The sequence below is a fragment of the Colletotrichum karsti genome (genome assembly GCF_011947395.1).
Source record: "Colletotrichum karsti strain CkLH20 chromosome Unknown Scaffold24, whole genome shotgun sequence".
NCBI classification, from domain to species: Eukaryota; Fungi; Ascomycota; class Sordariomycetes; order Glomerellales; family Glomerellaceae; genus Colletotrichum; species Colletotrichum karsti.
Genome location: NW_024065924.1, coordinates 488,239 through 512,447, shown reverse-complemented (window position 1 = coordinate 512,447; position 24,209 = coordinate 488,239). Strand labels below are relative to the sequence as shown.

At 56.2% G+C, this 24,209-nt stretch overlaps 6 protein-coding genes across 6 annotated transcripts; 4 read left to right on the top strand and 2 right to left on the bottom strand.

Annotated features, from left to right (window-relative positions):
* Window positions 1–595: 595 nt before the first annotated feature.
* Window positions 596–2,172, top strand: CkaCkLH20_07641 (uncharacterized protein; the record flags this gene model as incomplete). The annotated part of the gene is made up of 3 exons (XM_038890358.1): window positions 596–667; window positions 743–1,630; window positions 1,690–2,172. The coding sequence occupies 3 exons, from the start codon at window positions 596–598 to the stop codon at window positions 2,170–2,172; spliced, it is 1,443 nt and encodes a 480-aa protein (XP_038744408.1).
* An 8,578-nt stretch (window positions 2,173–10,750) lies between these two features.
* On the top strand, window positions 10,751–12,658 carry CkaCkLH20_07640 (uncharacterized protein; the record flags this gene model as incomplete). The annotated part of the gene is made up of 5 exons (XM_038890357.1): window positions 10,751–11,134; window positions 11,270–11,545; window positions 11,603–11,819; window positions 11,876–12,522; window positions 12,575–12,658. 5 exons carry the CDS (start codon window positions 10,751–10,753, stop codon window positions 12,656–12,658), a joined length of 1,608 nt encoding a protein of 535 aa, XP_038744407.1.
* Window positions 12,659–13,628: 970 nt separating this feature from the next.
* Window positions 13,629–17,054, top strand: CkaCkLH20_07639 (uncharacterized protein; the record flags this gene model as incomplete). The annotated part of the gene is made up of 2 exons (XM_038890356.1): window positions 13,629–15,150; window positions 16,204–17,054. 2 exons carry the CDS (start codon window positions 13,629–13,631, stop codon window positions 17,052–17,054), a joined length of 2,373 nt encoding a protein of 790 aa, XP_038744406.1.
* Window positions 17,055–17,422: 368 nt separating this feature from the next.
* Window positions 17,423–17,974, bottom strand: CkaCkLH20_07638 (subtilisin-like protease; the record flags this gene model as incomplete). The annotated part of the gene is made up of 1 exon (XM_038890355.1): window positions 17,423–17,974. One exon carries the CDS (start codon window positions 17,972–17,974, stop codon window positions 17,423–17,425), a length of 552 nt encoding a protein of 183 aa, XP_038744405.1.
* A 989-nt stretch (window positions 17,975–18,963) lies between these two features.
* Window positions 18,964–20,704, bottom strand: CkaCkLH20_07637 (uncharacterized protein; the record flags this gene model as incomplete). Its single annotated transcript, XM_038890354.1, has 3 exons — window positions 18,964–19,611; window positions 19,669–20,329; window positions 20,385–20,704. 3 exons carry the CDS (start codon window positions 20,702–20,704, stop codon window positions 18,964–18,966), a joined length of 1,629 nt encoding a protein of 542 aa, XP_038744404.1.
* A 1,043-nt stretch (window positions 20,705–21,747) lies between these two features.
* On the top strand, window positions 21,748–23,526 carry CkaCkLH20_07636 (amino acid permease; the record flags this gene model as incomplete). Its single annotated transcript, XM_038890353.1, has 5 exons — window positions 21,748–21,856; window positions 21,917–22,225; window positions 22,283–22,683; window positions 22,739–23,037; window positions 23,091–23,526. 5 exons carry the CDS (start codon window positions 21,748–21,750, stop codon window positions 23,524–23,526), a joined length of 1,554 nt encoding a protein of 517 aa, XP_038744403.1.
* Window positions 23,527–24,209: the final 683 nt, after the last annotated feature.

The following is a 24,209-nucleotide window of genomic DNA, read 5'->3' as shown; positions in this document are numbered from 1 at the left end:
GAATGAAGGAGAATATCTATCAAAAGCTTCCAAGCGGCCGAGAGGTCGTCGGCGTTGCCAGCCCGTCTTCCTACACAATAGAAGACGTGACTGTCCAAAGATACAGTGGGCAGAGAAAGAGATCCAGCACTTGCGAACATGGTGTATGGAGGATAAACACACAAAGTCATGCATCGGAGTACGGATGATCAAGATCGAGGACGTACAGATAAGACTCTTAGACAGGTGTTGTGGTTATGGTGATGGGATGAGTCCAAGACTCGAAAATCGTACATAGGTATGCGAGGGTATGAATCACACAAAATAAGCCGTTTCTGTTTCCGTCCGAGGGATACTCGAGCAATGAGATACCTCACTGTCGTCCACAAATCAGCGTCCTGGCCTCCCGGATATCAAATGCTGACCTTCATCCACATGGATGAGACCGGGGACGGGGCACGGCGCCGGAAGCTTGGACCACAAACCGTCCCACCCGACATTTTCCCGGCGCGTCCGCGGTCCCCAAAAATTTCCAGCGACCACGCCGTTGTGGATAGCGACATTCTTCAATCGAATCCCTCACCATCAACACCCTCCCCCCTCAATTCAGCCCACCATGCTGCCCAGCAGAGGTGTTCTCCGCTCCCTCTCCTCCGCGAGGGCGGCCAACAGTATATCAAATCAGGCCGTACGTTCTTTCTCCCCGCAACCGACCGTCAGATACAGCCGCGGCCCACGTCCTCAGAGCTAACCCAATGGCCAGATCTCCAGGTCATCGAGACGACTCGGCGATGGACGCAACTTCAGCTCCCTGCGCAGCACGGGTGGCGCTGCCCCGTGGACCGCCCTCCGCTCCGCAAACTCCAAGATCGCCGGCACCGTAGCCGTCGGTGGCGCCCTCGAGTCACGAAGAGCCCTCTCGCTCTGGAACAGGTCCAAACCCACCACCGAAGAAGCACCAGCCGCAGCTCAAGCACCACCAGCACCGTCAGAACCCGTCACCCCCGCCGCTACCGCTCCCGCCCCCGTCACCCCCGCCGAGCCCATCACGACCTTCTCCGACGCTGCTCCCCAGGCTACCTCTAACCTCGCCGACATCGACGCCGCCTCCCTCCTCGACCTCCCCGAACAGATCGGCTACCTCAAGGCCCTCGGCCTCGACTTCGGCTGGGGTCCCTCCAGCGTCATGCAGTGGTTCCTCGAGCACGTCCACGTCTACTCCGGCCTGCCCTGGTGGGGCTCCATCGCCGCCACCGCCGTCCTCCTGCGTCTGATCCTGCTCAAGCCCATCCTGAAGTCCCAGGAGACCTCCACCAAGCTGCAGGCCCTCCAGGCCGATCCCAAGTACGAGGAGATCAAGCGCGCCTCCCTCGAGGCCACCTCCGCGGGCGACACGCAGGCCATGATGGAGCACCGCCGCGACCTGGCCACGCTGAACAAGGCCGCCGGCGTCAACCCCGCCAACGCCCTCTGGGGCTTCATCCAGATCCCCTTCGGGTACGGCATGTTCCGCGTCCTGAACGGCGCCGCCAGCATCCCCGTCCCCGGCATGGAGACGGGCGGCTTCCTCTGGGTCACGGACCTGACGGTGCCTGATCCCCTGTACATCCTGCCCATCATCGGTCCCATCACCATGTTCGCCATGATGAGGGTACGTTTCTCCCCTTCCCCCCCAATTCTTCCACACCACTAACACCCCGACCCGCGCAGACCGCCGGCGCGAACGCCACGCCCCAGCAAAAAGCCCAGCAAAGACTCATGATATGGATCCTCGGCCCCCTATCCGGCATCGTGACGCTCTACCTGCCCGCCGCGGTGCAAGTCTACTTCGTCGTGACCGGAGCCATCGGCATCGCCCAGAACTACGCCCTCAAGATGCCGGCCGTCCGCCGCGCCGTCGGCCTGCCCCCCATGGTCACGCCGAGCCCCGTGGCGGCGCCCCACCTGAGCAGCGCCATCTCCACGACGGGCTCCTACCAGGCCCCGCGCGGCGCCCTGTCCCCGGACCCGTCCCAGGACGGCAGCATCAAGGGCGTCATCCGCAGCGCGAAGTCCGCGATGCAGCAGACGGTCCACGACGCCAAGGGCGGCGCGGGCAGCTACGTGGAGGCGGCCAGGAAGAAGCAGGAGGCCCTGGAGCTGGCGGAGTACAAGAAGCGTCGCGAGCAGAAGCTGAAGAGCATGAAGAGGTAGATGGGAGAGGACTTCGGTTTTCTGCCTTTCTGTGAGAGTGAGGAGCGGCTCACAGTGTACATCTAGATGAAGGTGGGGAGGGGGGACGTGAGGAGAGCCCCGAAAGCTCAGCGATGGAAGAGTAAAAAAACACTGTACCATATGAGAGCGGGAGCTGAAATGGCTACATCGTAGGGATACTGCATACCTGTACAGCAGGATAATAGAACATCACGCTCCTGAAATCATCTCACATTGCTTTCTTGCGGCATTCACAGCCAGCGTAGATTCTATCGCATATCCTGCGCCTACTAAGACAGTACCGCAATACGTCTCTGCAGTTTATGGAGACTTCTGAGATCAACCTTTGACCGAACCCACCTTCAAACGGAACTATTAGAATTACTTTCTTGCAGTACCACGCTGCAAGCCATCGCGGCGTCTGTTCCCAGAGTAAAGTGACTTAGCTCAACTAATAAGTAAGGCACCAATACACGATCTACAGAAGCGGTAGCCTTAACGCACTTAACTTAAAAAAGGACACCCTTCAAAGGTTTCGCGCGAAGAGATGACCAAGGCGGCCCATCCGAGGTGAGGGACATGTCTAGTGTAGTGCACCATCACCTCTCGCCGCCGAGGAATCTTTAAGGATCTGGCCTGGCCTTCATCCTCAACCCATAAACAAGCACCTCCTCTACCGTCCTGCCTCGGAAGTATTCTCAAAAAGCAATTCTTATCTACCAACCACTCTTATCAGACTTTCAACGAGTAGAACGACGCAATAGTTTCGATTCCGACATCCATCCCGCTCCCGGCCGACTCTACTTCACCGCATAAATAATACACGGATCCCTATATGAAGAAGTCGGCCGTGGCGGATGACCAGGCAGAACGGATAGAGTTCTTCTTATTCTCCTTGGTTCTGCGGACTGCGCAATCATGGCTGTAATCCGAGTCGAGCTGGCATATTCGAGACTAGTAGACTGAAGCCAGAATTCGATATCATCAACAGAACTCGTCAATTGTTAATCACCTTCGCCGCCTTCGTGACACCTAAAGAAGAAAGCTCCCTCCCCTCCGCCCATCGAACTTGCAATCCAGCACACGCTTCTCCTCACAACACAATTAACTATCCACCTTTCACCTACGTACCTTCCAACTCCCCACCACAGCCCCCCTGAACACGTTCTTGTCTCGTAAGTCAGGTGGTCCTAGAAGTCCATGAAGGCTCTCCACGAGAGTAGACTCAAATCATATCTCACCCTACACCATAAGAATCACCACCGGAGGAGAACACATACGCGAGAGTAGGGGTCGAGAGTGCCTTGTGACTTCCTCCTGACTTGGCCCTTCGTCTCGAGCGGTGCGGTGGTCAAAGGTAACCAGGTTAAACTGTATGTAAATGTGATCCTGGAAATTGTCAAAAGGGTAGCGGCGCCATACTATATTTTTGATAGAAGGAGCAGGTTCTCTGGGAAGCGCAATATCTCTGAAGGCTATATTTATCTCGTGAAACTAACTCAGACCTCACAATGAATTTCTTGAATGGTTTTATCAATACGTTTGAAATACATCATGATTTCGGTTGAAACAGCTGTAAAGCAGGCATGGAGTATAATCCCACAGTACTTCGCCATCTGAAGAAGCCCATCGACTCGGACGCCCAACATAATCTCTCCTGCATATAACTCAGTCACCGAGATTCTCAAGGCCGGAGACAGGGTGAGCCTTGGCCCGGCCAGACTCGGTCCCCACTTCTTCGGCCCCGATGCCCGCAGCGGCCCGCACCTCCACACCCGGCCCACGAAAATCTCTGCGCAGACCTTCTTAGACTCATAAAACACCTGCCTTTTCAACAATCCAAATGGTTTCGTGGTGTAGTTGGTTATCACGTCAGTCTAACACACTGAAGGTCTCCGGTTCAAGTCCGGGCGAAATCATGTCCTTGGGCGAATGGTTTAGTGGTATAATACTCGCTTAGCATGGGCAACGTGCTCAAAAACCTGTGAGTGGTCCAGGGTTCGATTCCCTGTTCGTCCAATCTTTTTGCCTTTCAACGTTCCCGCATCGAAGGTTTGGCATGGTCGTCTTGTGTTTTGCGTATTTGCCTCGAGAGAAACCTTGTGGAGGTTGTGGAGTGTCTACTGGCGGCGCCCGGTTTGCGGAAGACATGAGAGCGCTAATACGAATAACTGGTTGTCTTTCGTTCGACTTCGCTGTGATGCCGAATCGACAAGGCGGTATTACCCTCGGGCGTCGTGTGGTTGGGAATCATTCCGGACGCGACGATTTCCGAAGTCTTAGTGAGACATTCCTGCCTTCATTCTGGTGTGATGAACAATCTGATGACGTGAAAAAAGCGCGCTGAAGCTTCCGCCGACGTCTTTAGGCATCTGATAGACTCGCGCGGACGGCAGATCTTCTCCCCCTTGATCGTTGGGATCATGGCAATTAGCAACTGGAACTATCCCGCAAATCCGTCCCTGAACAACGAACAAGTCAGCTGCCAAGTATCGGCGTTGACCAGAGACGATCTTGCTCTTGTGTAGCGTAAGCGCCCAATGGCACCGCACGACCCAGAACGCCGGCGCTGAGCATGGCCACCTCGTGGCATCATCGCGCACCATTGCGCAACATCGGGATCGTCGCCGCAGTTGTACTAGGACGTCCGCCTCGCCCAGCCTCAGCAAGCCTCAAAGCATGGAGGAGGGGCGACGGCAAGAATGTTGTTGACGGAGGACAACGCCGGGAGCGGAGTCAGGAGCGAAAAAAGCGCAAGCAACAAAGGACATTGCGAACCCAATGGGAGAATTGCGCGGGACGTCTGGTAGAGTAGCTGCCGTATGGAGTTAGTCGACAGATGACCCTTGGCGATTCCTGAAATTCGAGAAGACCGGGTTTCCTGGGCATGGGAGACACAGGGCACAATGGCATCTTAGCTCTCTGGCCGGGGCTAAGAGCAGCGCCGGGGATGAAGAGGGGATGGTCTGCACACCCCGGCTCGGTGAAGAAAGTGGCACGAGCCGGCTGATGACCCTCAGAATGGCGTCCACCGGCCCGTACTGAGCTGAGAGATGATGATGCTCGACTTCGGCACGAAGTGAAGCCACGGTGCACCGCACTTATCTTACAAGAGAGTTGTCGTTGGATTTGGCGCCAATAGGTTGCGCTGTCACTCTGCCGCCAAGCTGTCGATCGACGAGTTCCCACCGTAAATAGGCCTCTGTCCTGGATCGTACATGTGAGAGTCATGGCTTGGGAGAAGTCCAGCTAGTGTTCTGAACGAGCTTGCCCAGGAGACTGAAGAGCGGAGAAGCAAACCTCCTGACCCTTTCACCTCGGTCTGAAGCCTGAAAAAAATGAGTTTTGAGATAAATGTGGCTCACGGTCAAGACAGACAAGACCCTGGAGGCGTCCGTGCCTCAATTCGACACGAGGCAAACCGTGCCCGAGGCTCCTTTCATCCCGGTCTCTCCACACGTTTTTGTGCTGTCAGTTCGGCCTTTAGAGGTTCGTGGCGCAACAGTTTGCGGGTGGCGGTTGGCCGGCGGTTTGCGTGTTTGTTGAGAGAATCGTCCCAATCCAGCACCTAGCGCGCTGGACGGTGGGTGTTTGCCAAATGTTTCTCGGACTTTGGAAGTCTTGTTTGCTTCCATGGCATTGACCAAGAGTATTCTGCCAGTGGCAGCTGTCGATGGCTGGTGCATTTTCGCATGCTCGCAAGCCATACCAGATGGTGGGTAGGGCCGTGGAGGCGTTCATCCGATCTGGTTGCACACCTTCACATTTCCGGACGCAGCTAGCCCACTGCGCATTGTCCAATGCAGAGACGACGCGAGGCACCATCATCGCCTAGTAGGTGGTTGCGAGTCCTCGGCCACGCGAGGACAACGAGCCCAACGGAGGCATCACGCATCGTGGCATGTGGTTCCAAGCCCGGGCCATTCCAGAAACGTGCACCGTGTCCCGTACCTTGCAGGTGTCTGCTGCACTGCAACGCAGACCGGCCATCCTCCCATCCCACAGAGCCCAGGTCCCTGGTACAGCGCCTTGACGAGCGTTCGAGGTTTTTTCCATCTGGAAAGGGGTTCTTTGGAACTCAAGGGGACCCTTGCTGAGTCTTTCGCTTGCCTGTCTGCATTCTGGATTCTGCCTGTTTGCGCGGCCGGCCTCTTTTCGCCAGTTGCGAAGGTTGCAAGCGCAGGGCCGCGGAGTCGAAGTGATATGCTTTCTGGGCGTGAATGCGAGCGGCGGCCGACGTTGCATCTGGAAGCAAACACATTCTTGGCCCCTCTCAGAAACAACTCGAGAACTGGAGACGAATTTAACGACGGTCGACAGGAGGCAGCAGACTGATCTCGGCGCGCCTAGATATGCGTACAATGGTTTCGCTTCGTAATTCGTACGGCCTTGGAGACAGGCGAGACTAGACGAGACGAGACGCGGGTGCCGAGCAAACCGCCGCAACAAGTCGACCCAGCCAAGCAGAGTAGGCGGCGAAGCGAAGGAAGCTGTTCCAAGATCCTGGAGGTTCTCACAAACGACGGCGATGAGAGGCTGCGACATACGTCCCCAGTGGTGCTCGGGCGTCTGGTTACGGCTTGTTGTAATCCCGAATTGCCGTGTAAATTATGTGTTGCCGCGGCAGGGAGATGAAGATGAGCCTTGGAGAAAATCATCGACGGTCCATGGTACCGTGACGGCAGGGTCCAATTGGAAGTCCCAATTACTCGGCCTTGGGAACGGCAAGAAAGGATGAGGTTGACCCGTTGAAGGACCCCCGTCCCTGGCGGTTGCGAGTATTTGCTAACTCGTTCGAGCAAAGCGCGCGACGGTCCTTTGGCACCACGTTTTTCTTTCACTCGTGTCGATGATTGTTAGCCTGGGAGAGTGACAGGCTTCGTCAGAGGGTACCGGGGAGAGAAAACTGTTCCTGGCTCGCGAGATGGGACGATCGTACCATGATTACAGGTCGACTGGAGTCTTGCCCGTAAAAAATCTCTGCCGGGGCCTCGAGAATTGACAAACTGACAGACGATGCATCTGTCAGTGGTGGACACTGTATGGGGGCCAAACTTTGAGCAGCGTGATGCCCATGCAGTCATCAGCAGAATCCATGGATCAGGTCGGGAGGTTCAGCACTGTAATGTCGATTGAAGAGATGAGGCGCCCAGAGGAGTGGACGCGAGGAACGTCACAGCCCGCCGGGACTGATTCCGGAGGGGCCCAGTGCAACCTGAGGCGCGGTCCGGGACAGGTCAGGGCCGTGAGGAAGGAAGTGACGGAACTGAATCAGTTGGTGATTTGCGATGGTGGGCCAGATCGGCGAGGGGGAGGTGGTTTGCGGTGGATGTGTTTGCGTGATGGTGTTGGAGCTTTTTGGGTGTGTTGGTGTTGGTGATCTGGGGAAGATTTCGACACTGTGGGCAGGCAGTCGGAAAAGACTCAGGGTCCGCACCTTTGGGTGCCTGCCTTGCCATCGTGCTTTGAGCCTTCCCTGTCATTGTCGATGTCGCACACGAACCTCAGATCAGACTTGAAAGTCGTTTATTGTCCAATGTGATGTCTATTCGTTTCCATGGGGGGTTTTCCATTGGATGTATCCGTAAGTTACAGGTGCTGATGCAGGTGCAGGTGCAGGCTGCGGTGGATGCCAAAATCCGAGCTTGAGCCGGGGCCATCGCGACCCACCTGGCTGCCATGTGGATTGCCCTGTGCCACTGTGGGTAGCGGCACTCTGGATCCCGCAGACATTGGACGACCTCGCTTAATCCAGTCCAGCGGGAGTCTCCTCGCTGACGAGGCACTGTGAGGTTTTCAGTACAGTGGTGAGGTGGAGACGAGATCCCGTTTTGGGAAGCGCCATATCCGAGCAGCCTTGCACCTCGCGATTCCGGCACGGCCATCCATCTGTCGACAAAGTCCCTCGCTCCACGAATTTTGATCCTTTACAGCTGGGAGCCGTAAGCAATGTTGGTCCGTCTGCACGACTAGGATGCCCTGCCGTCCCCCCAATGGTAACAACTGCTCTGGGTTCCATCATCCATGGCCTGGCTCGTCCCTTCCTTCCCGTGCCGTCCGTGATGGATGGATGGCTGATGGACGGAGAAAAGAAGCGGCGTAGTAATGTAGAACGAGAAGCGGCAATCCTTCTTGGCCATTGTTCATTGAATAATTATAATCAATATGAACGATTGGACGCTTCTGAGGCAGTCAAGTAATATATTTAGCCAAAGTATCCGGTCTGTGTGTATCTGTACGTACCAATCCTTCGTAGTGACGGTTGAGGTAAGTGAGGTGAGTCGGGAATGCAGCGTACCACCTTCTGTCTCCTTCCCGTCTCCGTGCCTGCCATCCAGACTGCTTTCGACTTCGCGTCCCAGTCGATTTTATTTTATTTTATTTTATTTTTACTTTAATTTATGATCCGCGGTCCCTCTTGGTCCTTGCTTCTTCTTCTGCTGGGTTCGGCTCTCTTCAATCCGTGTCTTTCCTCCGACCTCTTCCATTCATCCTGATCCAATTTTGAACCGGAACGACTGGACGGACGTCTGTCTCCACGTTCCTGGCCTCGCCTCACCTCACCTCGCCTCGACCCGTGTGCAACAAAGCTTTCTCGACTTTTGCTTTTTTGGCTGTGGTCTCTGCTTTCAGACTGACCGTTGCTCGTTTCTTTTCTTCCTGCATTCTTTTCATCTTATCCTCCACCTCACTCGGCAGGCCAACGGGTACCTCTTCCAACTCCCGGACCCGAGACTGAGACTTTTATTCTTTTGTCCTCCGCCATTATCCGTGGCCTCCGCCTGGCTCATCAAGTCATCGTCTCATCGCCAGACCACCGGCCCATCAAGCGCATCCTACGAGATCACATATCACTCGCGCCGTCTGTCTCAACATCAGACTCCCTCAGCTGCGCTGCGACGTCGTCGATACACAGAGGACACGGCGGTTAAGCCATCCACGGCCAAGCTCAAGGCCGCCAGCGAGTCGAATCGCCCCCAATTGGCCGTCGTCGGGCGTGTCGCTGGCTTGGGGTTGCTTTTTTACCGCACCTGGTGTCCCCCAGCCCAAGGGCCGCATATTGATCGTCATTTCCACCGCTGCAAACATTGGACGCCTCTGAGATCCCGCCCTCCTAGCTCCGGTCTTAGCTCAGATCCGATCCGGTCGACCCTGATACGCATTCTATCGGCGTCATTCCTGCTGGCAGCTGGAAGACTACGGTGTCTATACTCAACCCGCCCACGTTAATCGTGTCTACTGCCCAACTGCGGTCATTAGCCCCATCGCCGCCACTGGGCGAGATAACGGCAACAGCGTAGGAGCGAAGGTTGGGACAGTTCTGTTCGCGTGTGAGGGTGAGTTACCAGTTTTCCAGACACTCTAGCTATCCCCTGCCTCAGACCTTCAGAGATCGATCGGCGTTCTGCATCTGTGCAGATTCTGCCAGAAATATACAGAGGACCTGCATGAATAGCGCCGACCTCGAGGCTGCCAGCTCCCAGCTCCAGTACGGCGCGAGGACGCCTCACCATGCGAGACGGCGGCGACAGAGGGCTAGAAGGATGACCCCCGATGGAGCTGGGCGTCGTCAGTACGGGCGGCGCATTCACAAGCACAAAAACGCCCCCCTCATTCTTCTCTATTCCATCCTTCGTCTTTCCGGTGTTGGGTGTCTTTTGCCCATTGTCTGTGTGCGGCGTGGGCGCAGAGGGGAATGGCTCAAAGTGGCTCGATATTTTCCCATGGACTAAAAGCTAACCAGGCCAGAAGCAGTTCGCTCCTTTCCAGCGGTCATCCTTGATCCAGATCGACGTCGACCAGAACTCTAACACCAATAAGGGAACTTGTTCCTGGGCCTGAACAGGTCTCCCCCCCGTTCCCTACCCGGCACGCCCCCCCTTGGAATCGGTCCATTACACAGTGCACTCCCGACAGGCCAGCCGAAGTCTGGACAAGGCGACCTAAGTCCACCCCGGGTGGAGAGTCTAGACATTACGGAGTACATTGCAAAGTACCTTACCTCGCAAGCCCAGGGCAGATATATCCGTATCTTTTAGCTCACTGAGGCACTGGAAGGCTGCGTATCCAGCAGCTGCATCGCTCCTAGCGTAGTTTGTACCTTACCTGGTGTTGCTGAGGTGCAGGTGGTCCATTACAGCTACCCTGGTGCTATTCCCCGCAAGTCGAACCAACCTAACCGTCCGCCGGGTCTTTCATATCCTCCTCTTTCTCTCTCTCCCTCTTTTTCTCTTATTAAAACCACCTTCGGCAAACCTCGTCTTCTTTCTTGTCTCTTTGGTCCTCTCTTCCCTCCTCTGCGTCCTGCTGATCGCCCTCCTGCATTGTCGACCTACCAATCGCCATCTCCAACCACCACCCCGTCGACGTCTCGAAGGTTGGGAAGTCTATCTCGCCTGCACTGGGCCCCTCACCCACCATTATCACCCCGGCCACGACGACTACCGCTACGCTACAGCTTTGCTGACTCGGAAGCTGAAAAGTTGCGCGTGTTGGTCTCGATATAGGGCTTCGAGTCGCCTGAATCTCACCGTCGTATCGCTGTCTTGCGAGTCGAGCTCCCCAAACATCGCCAAAAATGGGTCTCTTCTCCCGGAAGGAAAAGGCCCCCAAGGCCACCAGCAAGCCTTCAATCAATACTTCGAGCGTTAGCGTCGCCTCGGGGAACTCCAGCGTCAGATCGCCTCCACCGCGCAGCATCACTATGAACAGAACCTCGGGAACAAGCACTACTCCCGGCACCCCGTTGACGCCTTTCTCGCCCGCTCCCATACCCAAGGTCGACCTGCCGCGCCCTCCCGACCCGCAACTCGACCCTGCAGGCTACCTGCGAAGTTTAGGCGCAGTCAGAGAGAGGAGCAAGATCGTGACCGAGAAGGCGTTGCGAAACGAGTTGAAGCACTTTGACGTGGACATGCGAAAGTTTCCCGATGTGGTAACCTTTGTGTCCCAGATTATCAAGGTAGGGAGAGAATCCGTCCCTGCTCCCGCAGCTGCTCGTGCTCGCGTGATCGAGCGGCTCGCCGGCAACACTCCCGTCCCCTGTAATCGACAGCGAATGGCACCTGGATTTTACTGACCAGACGATCCACTACAGAGAGATTACGATGCACCCTTCAACACGATTCCGGGCCATGGACGACACCAGCATTTCTGTGTGGGCGGCCGAGACCGTATTGCCCAGTTGCTTTCCACTTTCCCCGAAGATGTCGACAATAGCGAGAAGTGTCGCAGGATGATCGACCTGTTTGTTGTCAGTGTACTGTTGGATGCCGGCGCAGGTACGAAATGGAGCTACAAGAGCACAGAAAACGGTCGCATCTATCGCCGGTCAGAGGGTATTGCAGTGGCGAGTTTGGAATTGTTCAAGACGGTATGTTTATGAGAGAGAGCATGCTTTCTCATCTGTGAAGGTACTAACATCCTCCAGGGACTTTTCTCCAGCGACCCTAAAAACAAATTCCAGGTGGACAAGGGCGGCCTGCAAAATTTGACGATAGAAAAGATGGCCGCTGGACTGCAGTCTAAGCCAGGCAATGAGATGGCGGGCATCGAGGGCAGGACGAACCTTCTTCTGCGCCTGGGCAACGCTCTCACTGAGAAACGCGAGTATTTTGGAGACAACGGCCGACCGGGCAACATGGTTGGTATGTGGCACCCTCAGATCCGAGACATATCTTTGACATCAACTGACCCTCGGCAGACTATTTGCTCGCGCACCCCTCAACCCAAGCATCATCAACGCCGATCGTCATCCTCCCCACCTTGTGGAACGTTCTCATGAACGGCCTCGCACCCATCTGGCCCCAGTCCAGAACCGCGCTCAGCGGCGTGTCGCTAGGTGACGCGTGGCCCTGTCAATCCATGCCGCAGCCTCCTCAAAGCCCGACGACTTCGCAATTCTCGCCGTTTCCCCCATCAGCCCAGAACTCGACAGCCGCTTGGGAGTCGATTCTGCCTTTTCACAAACTCACTCAATGGCTCTGCTACAGTCTCATGCAGCCTATGCAGTCGCTGCTGCGCATTCACTTCGCCGGTGTTGAGCTGCTTACCGGCCTCCCGGAGTACCGCAATGGCGGCCTATTTATCGACTTGGGCGTTCTTACGTTGAGGTCCGAGGAGACAGAGAGGGGCCTCCAACACTACGATGAGTACTGCCGGAGAACGAACGTCAAGCCGGTGGAAGTTGCGCCCATGTTTGAGCCAAGCGACGATGTTATTGTCGAGTGGCGAGGCGTTACTGTGGGCTTTTTGGACAGACTTTGCGTGGAAGTCAACAGGGCGTTGAAGAACGAGCTGAACGGGAACGAGTTGACTTTGGCCCAATTGCTCGAGGCTGGAAGCTGGAAGGTATGCAGACCCTATTCTCAACCTGCTGGATCAGGTGACTAACATAAGACAGGGCGGCCGCGAAATGGCCGAGTTCAGCCGACCCAACACGAAAGAGCCACCCATCCTGATCGACAGTGACGGGACTGTTTTCTAAACCAGCAATGCTTTAATTTTTTCGTTATTGGGAGGGAAGCATTGGATTCAGGGCACTATACCTTTTCTGCAACTTTGATTAGACGAAGTCCCTTTTGAGGGATATTACATTAGGGGGATGGGCAAAACAGTGGATGAAAGGCATCTTGGATGATGGGTCTAGGTGGCGGCTATCGCCTTAATGAACATGACTTGGGTCAACGTCGGCGAGGAAGTTGAATGGAACAAAACGGGTTGAGACCCAGACGTCGTCGTCAATTGCACACACACTTTCTCGTTCCTACGATTGCTGAGATTTGGTTTCTTGCGCTCAACGGTCGGCCAAGGACTTTGCGGCGCAAGCCAACGATCCCTCCGGTCCTCGTCCCCGAACCGTCCGGGTTTCGGCCCCGCGTCTACAAACCCCACTTAATGGAGAGACGGCTCACGTGGACAGGTGGCTCTACCTATTTTACCCATAATGGTCATCTTTTTCTGCTTCAAAGAAATTGATTGCAGGTGAGAGCAGCATCAGACTTCTAGGAAGGGCCTTGAAATCATCCTTGGAATTGGCTGAGAGTGCCAACGCACAGAAGGCACACACACCGGAGGTAAGTCCGTCGAGTCTCTTATCGATAAGCAACCACTGATCCAAAATTTCAGGAGTGATCCATCCATCCCACGTCTGAACCACGAACAACATTGTCTGCTGGATTTCTTCACGCCGCATATTTACTAACGACTAGGGGATCTCGATTCTATATTGTACGAAGTCCCGTTCTCAATTTGATCCTGTAATGTTACTTGTCACCGACTTACAGAACTGGACTTGACGGCATCACCCGTCTTCATTTACTCAGCGCCCTCCACCTGACATCACCACCCCGCGCCTAGTACCTGAGAGTCAGCAACATCCGTCCTCTCCCCCTCTGATGAACGCCAGGCAAGGGCACACGTAACTCTCATCAGGAGGCGGAACTCACACGCCCAAAATGGCCGTCTTCCCCTCTTTCGGCCCGGACCCCTCCACCCCCCTCCTGGCCCAGTGCAACCAGATCATCGACCGCATCACAATCCTCCTCTCCGAACTGGACCAGCTCAAAGCAGCGATAGAGCGCCGTCCCGCGTCGGGCCACAAGCCGCTCTCGTGGAACCAGGCCGTGCCCGGGCTCGGCTTCTTCGAGCGCCTCATCATCTCGGAGCGCAAACACCTCGAGAAGATGGTGGCGGCGTACGACGAAGACGACGACGTCGAGGAGCTGGACAGCAGAGTGAGGTTACGGCTCGACGCCAGCAACTACAAGTTCTACGAGACCGTGTGGGAGATCACCAAGCGCTGCGAGGACCTCACGGGCATGCGCAGGGAACTCACGTACAAAACGGGTCCCAAGGGCAAGGGCGTCAACGCTGTTATTGACCTCGTGGTTAACGGCGGCGCGGACTGGATCAAAGTCGTCACGACCACCGAGCGCAGGCTGTTTTACGAGATGGCCGACGCCGGGTGGGACTGGGACGGGGAGGACGGGGAGAAGGACGCGGAGGAGGCCATGATGGAGGTTTTGAAGGACGAGACGGAGGATAGTATCGAGGTCGCCAAGGTCGCGAGACACATGGTCGCCGCGGCGCGCACGAGCTACCAGGACTACAGACGTCCCCGGGTACGCATCCTCATGTCGCGGATCGAGGAGGGGCGCAACGAGCAGGTCGACCGCCTGCTCGGCCTCGTGCGCCGGATGGGGGACGACAGGGTCGAGCTGGTCGTCGAGACGGCGAACTCGCCGGGCGGGATCCTCACGCACCCGACGCCGCCGTTCGACGAGGCCGTGAGGAGGCTCGTCAACACGGACTACTTCCGCGACTTCTCGGACACCTTGAACGTGGATTGCTCCGTCTTCATGGCGCTGGCGTCGGACTTTAGTCACATGCGCATCGGGCCGGACTCGGAGCTGCTGCGGTGCAACCAGCACCGGATCGACGCGACGGACGAGGTGGAGAACGGGCCGCGGCTGCTCACCACGCTGTACCCCGCCATGAGGGGGAGGAACCTGGTGTGCACGCGCGAGGCGGCGGATACGTTTCTGAAGATCGTGTACGGGATCGGGACGGAGACGGAGAAAGCGCGGACGGGAATCGTGTTCGATCCGGTCGAGGCGGGAGCCGATCCCGAGGCGGAGCGGAGTAGAAGAGTCGCGGCGCTGCAGGCGCTCTCGACGTACCCGGTACCGGAGGACCTGCGGCTTCCCGTGGAGGTCGTGGGGAGCGTGTCGTGGGACGACGCGCGGCGGATGGTGGAGGAGGGGGCGCTGCCGGGGGCCGCGCTGGCGGTGGGGAGGTCGGGGTCCGGGCTGAACGCGATGAACGTGCCGTCGTTCCTGTACGGGTGGAAGGCCGGGGTGACGACGATCACGGGGAACTGGGAGGCGGCGAAGAGGTTGAGGGGGGTGATCGAGGAGGAGGGGAGGGAGTTGGAGGGGGGCCAGGTCGGGCCGCTTTTTTGTTGGATACCTTTTTCGTGTATGTTGTTGGCGAAGCCGAAGGGGGAGGGGGCTGGGAAGGGGAGGGTGAAGAGTCGTGGGGAGAGGAAGGTTGAGAAGGAGAGGAGTCTGCAGAGTTGGATTGGGGATCGGGGGGTGGAGGGTGAGTGAGGATGGTTTGATACCTTACTTTGAATGCGAATGTCAGGACGTCGAATTTGAGGTCGCTGGATAGGGGCGAAAGCGGTCTTCGCAACGTCCAAGGCCATTTGCAGTCTGGGAAAACACGATTTCCTTGGATATAGTTCTCCGGTCACCTCGTTTCCTGAGACGCAAAGACATCTGCGGGACATTGCTGGCATGAATGATCACTTACCAAAGCTGCTAGATGCTCGCGCACACATAACCCTCAATTTAAATAGAAAGCCTCGAGTAATCTCACACTAAGACCCTAAGAATCCATACTATTGCGCTGCGCATTACTACCATGTGATTGATCATAACGTAACTCTTTTTCTCTGGCTCTCAGCCCAGGCAATACAGACATCCGAATCAAGTATGGTTCCACCACGATATCCAAGCTCTATCTAGATCTGTTTTCCGGCGGCTAATCGAGTACATCTTCTCTGGCCTTACTGTAACAATCTTAATGCCCTGTGGCAGCAAGCCTTGATTTGATGGCACTGCTTGGCTACAACGTTTGTTATTTCTCCCCATAGGAGCCTTGGGGTTCTTCTACAGCTGAAAAGATCACGTCTGTCGTGCTGGAGTCGTGCTGTGCAGCTTCTCCCAGAGGAATCCTGGGTATACAATGGCGAATAACGTCAGTTAAGGCGTAATCTTCCGACCAAACCAATGCGAGAGCGTGACGTTGCAGCGTCGCCCCGCGAAGGATCAAGAAGCCTGCCAAGAGAGGAAGGTCGTCAGAAAGCCCACCGTCGCATCACGGTCTCTCATTGATCGATACAGCCCGCTATGTATGGGGCCTCGAATCCTTCGAGAAACCCACCGTACAACTTAAATCTGACATCGCCACGACCCCTCGATACTGATGATGCCTTTCAATTTCCATTAGAATATTTCGGGAAAAAAGGCAGCATGGCAAGGCAAGCCTTGACCGACGGTGACTGGGAGAAGAACCGCCCGAGGCATGATGAACATGATGACGATTCCTACTCCGACGACGACTTGAATCTCGAGGCCGGAGATACGGCCTCTCACACCCCCAACGAAGACGCATCGAAATCCCTCCTCACCTCCACCAACACCAAACCACATCCCCACAAGAGACGCCGCGAATGCACAACAACCCGCCCGACCTTCATCCTCACAATCCTCCTCTCAGCCCTCCTCGGCGCCCTCTCAACCTTCGCCATCATCTCCCTCCTCACCCACACCAAACCCACCACCAACCGCAACGCCAACACCCTCGCCTCTCCCTCCCACGACTCCACGACCACAACCTTCCTCTCGACCGCCCCCTGCGGCTCCACACCCTCCGAAGCCCGCGCGGCGGGCTGCATCTTCGACCTCATCAGCTTCAACTGGCTCCCGCCGGCATGCCACGACGCCGCCCTCGCCGCGGACTTCGAGGCCGAGCTGGAGGCCGCGGGGATGCTGTCGTGGTACGAAGATATGGAGCGCACGCGGCCGCTCGGCAGGGCGCAGATCATGACGGGGGAGTATTCGGGGGTCTACGTGTCTCTGGGGTACCACTTGCGGCACTGCACCGCGATGTGGAGGCGGATGCATCGGGCGATCATGGAGGGGGGCGGCGGGTTGGGGAGGGTGGATAGTTATATCTGGAGTTATCACCACACGCGGCACTGCGAGGAGATGTTGTTGACGAGGTATAATGAGAGTGACCTGGGAGAGGTGTTTACTACGGAAGTGAGGATTAAGTATCCGGACTGCGGTGTTGTGCTGCAGGATGTGACTTCTTAGTTTCAGCCGGGGCATTGTTTATAATGATTGGAATAATTCCCTCAACTTCATAATTTAGTAGAATATGTTGTTTACACGTATATCCCAGAATAGCTCATTATCCCACGCCACGACTCAAGGTTAGAGATAGTCATTAAGACCTACTTTCCCTCTTGCACTTTATGTCCCTTGCTATCCTTTTTATACCGGTTGTTTCTGCTATCTCTGTCATCCCTTGTCGTCCCTAGTGTATTCGGATAGGCATGATATAGCCTGCCTCTTGTTTAAGATGATAGTTTAACTTGATTAATACGTAGTTGGACTACGACTATAGAAATGACTTTGACTCCATTGCCCAACGCTACAATCTAATCCACACGAAAGCACCATCAGTAACTTTCAATCTCCTGCGCAGTCTCCTGTGCCTCCATTTCCCGAACCCTCTCGATGGACGCAACATCGTCGATCTTGGCAATCTTCAACAGGGCCTCCTGGTCGACCTCCAAGCGCACCGAGTTGCGCCTCAACCCCACCTCCTCGGCCGACGCGCCCGAGAGCTTCCGGATGCTGGCCGCGACCTCCTCCGCGGACATGATGGCCTCCTGGTGCAGCGTGATGTCGACCGTGTGCTTCTCCTGGCTGCCCCTGCGGACGTACGGCATCAGCGGCGGGTGGATCTTGAAGCGCGGGTCCACGACGGCCGCGTTGGCCACGTACGCCTGCCCGCGGATGATGACCAGGTCCGCCGGCTCGTACTTGCACAGCCACGTGTTGTCGGAGAGGTACTCGAGGAACTTGACGCCGTAGTTCTGGAGCTCCGCCTCTTGCGAGTTCGTCAGCGGCTCGTGCGTCTCGAGGAAGATGAAGTTGCTGTCGGCCTCGTCGGCGAAGTTGATGGCCGTGTCGAGCTCGACCTGGTTGCCGTTGAATGAGAAGGGCATTTTGGAAAAAAAAAGGTTGTTTGAGGGTTTGGTGTAAGTGAAGAAGTGGAGTTGAAGGGTGGCTTTGGTTTAAAAGAGGGCTGTTGCGGCTCTGAAGCTATTGGATGTGGTTCGCTCGGGGAGATGCGGGTGAGAGTGCCGATGGGGTTTCTGAGATGTCGACAACGAGACAGAATGGGACCCTTTTAAGATCTTAGCTCTGTTGCTAGACACCAAGTGGGAATCGGTCACCAAGGGTCGGCGTTCGGCGTTGAAAAGTGTCTCAGCCACGAAGAGGTCGAGTGCCGACTGCGAGTGCGAAGAGATCATCGAACCCCTAATTATCACAGCTCAAATCACAGAAAGCCACCTTGGCGACCGGACGTGATTACGCAAGGCGGCGATATTCACAAACACGAGGGGGGGGGAGAGAAGAGCCAGATTGCCGTATTACGACGTTCGCGTTCGAGTTCGAGCTGACGGGACCGACATCATTCTGTTTAAGCGAGCGAGACCGCCCGGAAGCAACGCCGAACCGTGGTCCGGTGATCCCCTGGAACGTACGAGAATTCCAGCCGAGGCGACGCTCTCGCGGTTCGAAAACGGGCAGCTGGACTGGTGAGTAAGAGCATACGGAATGTGTTTTGACTCTTAGTCGAGGCTTCGGCTCGCCAAGCGCCGAATTTCGTCATAGGGAGGACAGTAAGCACCCGAGCGAGGTATTACGTATCTGAGGCTGGGACTAACACTGCAACGGCCCGGACAAGCGTGGTTCGTGCTGGACTTAGAGCTGTGCCATGCGGTTGACTTACATCTGATTTCCGATCGTACTACGATATTGCAGGGAAGGAGGAATGCTACTGGATGACCTCACAGGTTCTTCAGTCAAATTTCCATGTGCTAGGACATGGTATGTCGTGTATTGTGATTTCACCGTCGATCATCATTCGTTAATGTTTCTACCTCTCTATCATTACATTATTTTCTCCAAGTTCCGTCATTCCACTAACTCACAGAAGGTTTAGATCCAGGACAACGCTGGGCTTGCCCTCAAAGCCAGCAGGCATCGAGTACGTGAAGTTCCAGAACTCAAAGTCGCGGATAGGCGACCCGGAACCTCCCATAGCACCCGCAAAAGAAAGCGCGTACGTCTCGTTGACGTTGCCCGAGACGCTTACGTTCAGTCCCTGCACGTCGGCCCAACCCGCGATGGTGGGCTTCTTGATGAAGGTGCCGACGACGAAGGTGAAGATGGAGTCGGCGGTGCCGTTGGGATACGTCAGGCTCAGCTTGTTAGGGGAGACCTCGACGTCGAGGGCCATTTCCGTGGGGTACAGCGAGATGAAGGAGATCTCGTTGCCGGTGTTCCATTGGACCACGGCCGGGTTGAAGGAGGCCTGGTTCTCGGAGGGCCCGCCGATGACGTTCTCGTCGAAGGACTCGGCTCCGATGGTGAGGTTCTCGGAGAGCCAACTGGTGATGTTGCGCGGGACGTTGTCGTAGGGAGGGTAGTACGTCGAGGCCGTGAAGACGTGCTCGCCGCTGAAGGTGGTCAGGTTGGAGACGAGGTCTTCCGGGAGGAGACTCTGGTGATAGTCGGCGAGGACGGCGAAGAGGGGCGCCCAGGCGTAGTCTGCCGCGTGGGACATGACTTGAGGCTGTCTTTTGTTAGCATCCCATCTGGGCGGGGGGCTTGATTAAAGATGTGAGCTCACTGCAGAGATCATGGAGGAGTTCTCCTTTCCGATCAACGTCCAGAACCACAGCGCCATCAAACTGACGTAGCGGTTCATGTCATAGCCGTAGGCGCGGTCCCAAGGCCCGGCCATGTTCTTCATGCCGGGATGCCACAGCTGCGCGACGGCCTTCCACGTGTCGATGAGCATCTGCGGGCCCTTCTGCGTCATGACGGAGTCCTCCGGGAGATACTTCGTCCACAAGATCAACCCGAAGAGAGAGACGCCGGTGTAGGTGCCCGAGTTGAACTCGGAGAGGGTGTTGGCGCGGTCGAACAGGTCGATAATCTCCTGCGCGTAGTTCTCGCCGGACTGGGTCATGTTGGCGTCTTGGAGGCGACGGCCGGTGTAGCCGGACACGAAGGCGCGCATGATGGCCGGGTTGCTGTACGCGGGGTAGAGGTTGTCGTCGTCGACGCCGCCGACGCGGTACTCGTCGCCCTTGGTGGTGTTGTGCAGCGATTCGAGGATGAGGTCCTGCGTGTCGTTGCTCAGCAGGTGGGGGAACTCCTCGAGGGCCATGACGAGGGTCGTGCCGACGAAGCCTCGCCAATTGGGGTCCCATGAGTTGTAGATGCTGCCTGGGTAGTGCTCCGATCCGACGTAAGGCTCCTCGGGATACTTTTGGTAGTCGCCGTACCTGATGCTGTCAGTCTGCACGCTCAATTGCGGAGTACGAGGGCGGGGGAATGTACCATTGCTCCGGGACGATCTTGAACTGCGCCTCAATGGTGTTGGTGATGATTCTCTCCGCCTGCGCAGCATCGTCGCCGTCGTTGCGTGCCAAGAGACCCAAGGCATACCAGACAGAGCTGCGCGTCTCGTGACGGAGGGCGGAGGCAGAGCCGAAGTCGTAAAGGTATCCTGCCGAGCGGTCGTAGTACTGGTCCATCCACGCCATGGACTCATTCAAGAGACCCTGGGCATTGGACGACATGGACGCGACGTACGAGGACGCCGTGGCCGTGCTGGCGAGGGCAATGAGAGCCGCGGCCTTGGACACGCTAGAGACCATCTTGAAAGAGCACGTGGAAGACCCAATTGATGTGATCTCGAGCTTCTGGAGGGGTAGATCACGAACACCACCTCTCTACGAACCGCAGGAGGGCGCTCTGCTTAATATACGCAGCTCGCACTCATGCCATGCTGAAATTTCCCGCGGCCAAGAGCTGCTGCCCCAGGGCCAAGGACCAGATCGTCGTCATTGCAGATTGCAGCAATCAAGAGCCGGACACCCGCGTGACCTCAACCCCAACAGCAGTGGACGCGCTTCCAAGACTTCTACCAACCGGTAGAAGCCCTTGTACCGGTGGCTGGTCGGTGTTGTTGACCAGGTTAGGTAAGAATGCGGAGGTGATAGCGGCATGGGGACGAGGGGACCCTTCGACATGGTGGGCACGTTGGAAATAACTAGCGGGATGACATGGACTGACCACGAGAGACGTTGCAATTGACGAGACTGAAGAAGCCAACTTCGGGGCATCCCCGAGCGAACAAGCAAAATGCGATAGCGATGCTGGTAAGGACCGGGGGGAGAGCAAAAGTCGGGGGAAGCTAAGGGAACAAGGATCCCCATGAACGTCACCAGTGATGACTCGAGTACCCCTGGAATTGTCTGTTCTTCTCCGCAGTTCGGCTGCAGGAGTGGTGCGGTTTGGGGGCCGATAGACGGATTAGATGTCCGGGCCGGACTTGACCGGTTCTCATGTATCTTGCCCTCTATCAACCGCGGCTCCTCTCTCGTATCTTTAGTGTGTGTGTGTGTATGTTTTTCCCTCCTGGTTTATCGGCCCCGTAAACGGTAACAATCGGAACACGGCAAACCTCGCCCGTTCTCGCCTCGACTGGGGTAATGAGACGAGGAGCTAATGTTCGTCTTATGACCGCTATCAATTGTGGACATGCGGGATTCAAGGGCCAGAACGTGGGATGGGGCACCATGTGTTTATGGATATATGTTTGTAGCCGCACCCACACGCGCGGACGGTGGTCTACATCAATGGCACGCGACCAGAATCGTCGTATGAAGATCGTCAACTTCAGTCCGCGAAACTCATCATGGCCGAAGTAAAAGACCCAATTGACGTCTCGTCAAGTCCCAAGAGGAGCGTGGATGGCTCTGCGGAGAAAAGCCTCGATGCGGACGAAATCCGTCTGGCGCAGATGGGTGAGTTCAATGACCTTTAGCATCATTGATGGCGTCAATAAACTGACACAATCAACTTAGGCCACACACAAGAGCTGAAGCGTCATTTCAGCACGCTCAGTCTCATCGGTCTTGCATCGACAACGACCATCTCCTGGACGGGCTTGGGTCTCGGACTCATCACCGAGATCAACGCCGGTGGGCCCGGCGCGGTTATCTACGGCTTCATTCTCGTCACCCTACTCCAATGCTTTCTCGGCGCGTCGCTCGCCGAGTTCGTGTCTTCGTATCCGACCGAGGGCGGCATGTATCACTGGATCGCCGCGGTGGCGCCCAGGAGGTTGACGGGTGTCTTGAGCTTCTTCACGGGCTGGTTCAGCGTGCTTGGGTGTGAGTTGAGCTGCGACGCAGGACAACCCCGAAATCATTCGCTGACTTAATTGCTAGGGATTTTCACGACTGCCTCAACAAATCTGATCTACGCCCAGGTCATGATGGCCCTGGTCGCGCTGTACCACGAGGACCTCGAGATCCAGACCTGGCAGACTTTCATCGTCTACCAGGGCCTCAACCTCATCACCGCCGGCATTGTCATGTTTGGAAACAAGATAATCCCCGGCCTGAACAAGTTCTCGCTCTTCTACTTGCAGATCGGTTGGTTCGTGGTCATGGTCACAGTCGCCGCGTGCGCGCCAACCCACCGCAACGCCGAGTTCGTGTTCAAGACTTGGATCAACAACACGGGCTGGGAGAACCAGGTGATCTGCTTCATCACGGGCCTGGTGAACCCGCTGTACAGTCTCGGTGGACTTGACGGCGTTACGCACATCACCGAGGAGATGCCCAACGTGAGTTGAGACGCCATGCCGGGTGCGGAGTGCATGATTGCTAACAATCAACAAGCCGTCCAGGAACGCTCCCCTGGCTATTGCCATCACCCTCTCCATTGCCTTTGTTACCGGCATCACCTATCTCGTCACTCTCATGTTCTCCGTACAGGACTTTGACGCCCTGTCGACGACCAACACCGGCCTGCCCCTGGCCGAGCTTTTCCGCCAAGTCACCCAGCGGGCTGGCGGAGCCTTCGGCCTCACTTTCATTCTCTTCGTTGCCCTCGGGCCTTGCGTCGTTAGCTCCCAGCTGAGCACCGGTCGCGTCTTCTGGGCCTTCTCTCGTGACGGAGCCATGCCGTTCTCAAGGCTGTAAGTTTTCGTCTTGCAAATGGAAGAAAGAATCAGAGCTGACTTCAAGAAAGCTGGTCGAGGGTCCACCCCAAGTGGCAGATCCCCCTGAACTCGCAGATGGCCGTCACCGCCATCGTCGCGGCCCTGGGCTGCCTCTACCTCGGCTCTTCGACAGCCTTCAACTCCCTCCTGGGAACCGCCGTGACCATCAACAACATCTCGTACATGTTCCCCATCGTGACCAACCTGCTCACGAGACGGAAGAACATGCACCGCGGCGTGTTCCACATGGGGTCTACCTGGGGTCCCATCGTCAACGGTATCACGGTGTGCTGGCTGACTTTTGCCATTGTATTCTTCTCGTTTCCCTACGTCATGCCCGTCGAGCCCGCGAACATGAACTACACGTGCGTCGTCGTTGGCGGATTGACCGTTTTGGTGGGCGCGTGGTGGTTCAAGGCTGGTTCGAGCTACAGCGAGAAGATGCTTCAAGCCAAGGAGGAGTAGTCCCTACATGAAGATAGCAGAATCGGATTTCTCATTGAAATCAGCGGCGTTCTAACGATATGGATGCCTTCGAGGTCAACTCGCTAGATAGACTAAAAGTATAATTGCCAAAGTTGTTGTTGCCCGGAAGACTGGAGTCCGACCCGGCACGCAATTGGACATGCGTTGTTAATTTAGAACTAAACACATGTTCCAATCAGATCAACTTGCCAAGATGCCATGCACCCATGACACATGTAACGATCCCACTCCTCCACACTCCCGCAGCCTGTGGACTGGATGACAGGCATGAAACGTTGTCAACTGGCCCCCGGGGGGTTCCCAGATCGCCGGTACTCTGCCCGGTCATGGTTACCTGCCATCCCGATCTTTGGGTTCTATCCACGTGGGGGCCACGATGGGCCTAACGTGGTCCTCCTCGAAATGAGACACCGGTATTGTCGGAGGGACAAAGCCGGCACCGGGCAAATCGCCGAACACATGCACCGGTGATAGTTACTGTTCAGAGTTCAATAGAATTACAAGTCGCCTGGAAGGAGATGTGCCATCAAGGCTTTGGCTTTCCAATCTCGCTGATCCCTAACTTGCATTTTTATCTCCCTCGACATATCTTTTACGCTAGAATCATTTGATACCCTACGTCATTTCTACAGAAGCTTTCATTTGCTTCAGCAACTATCCAC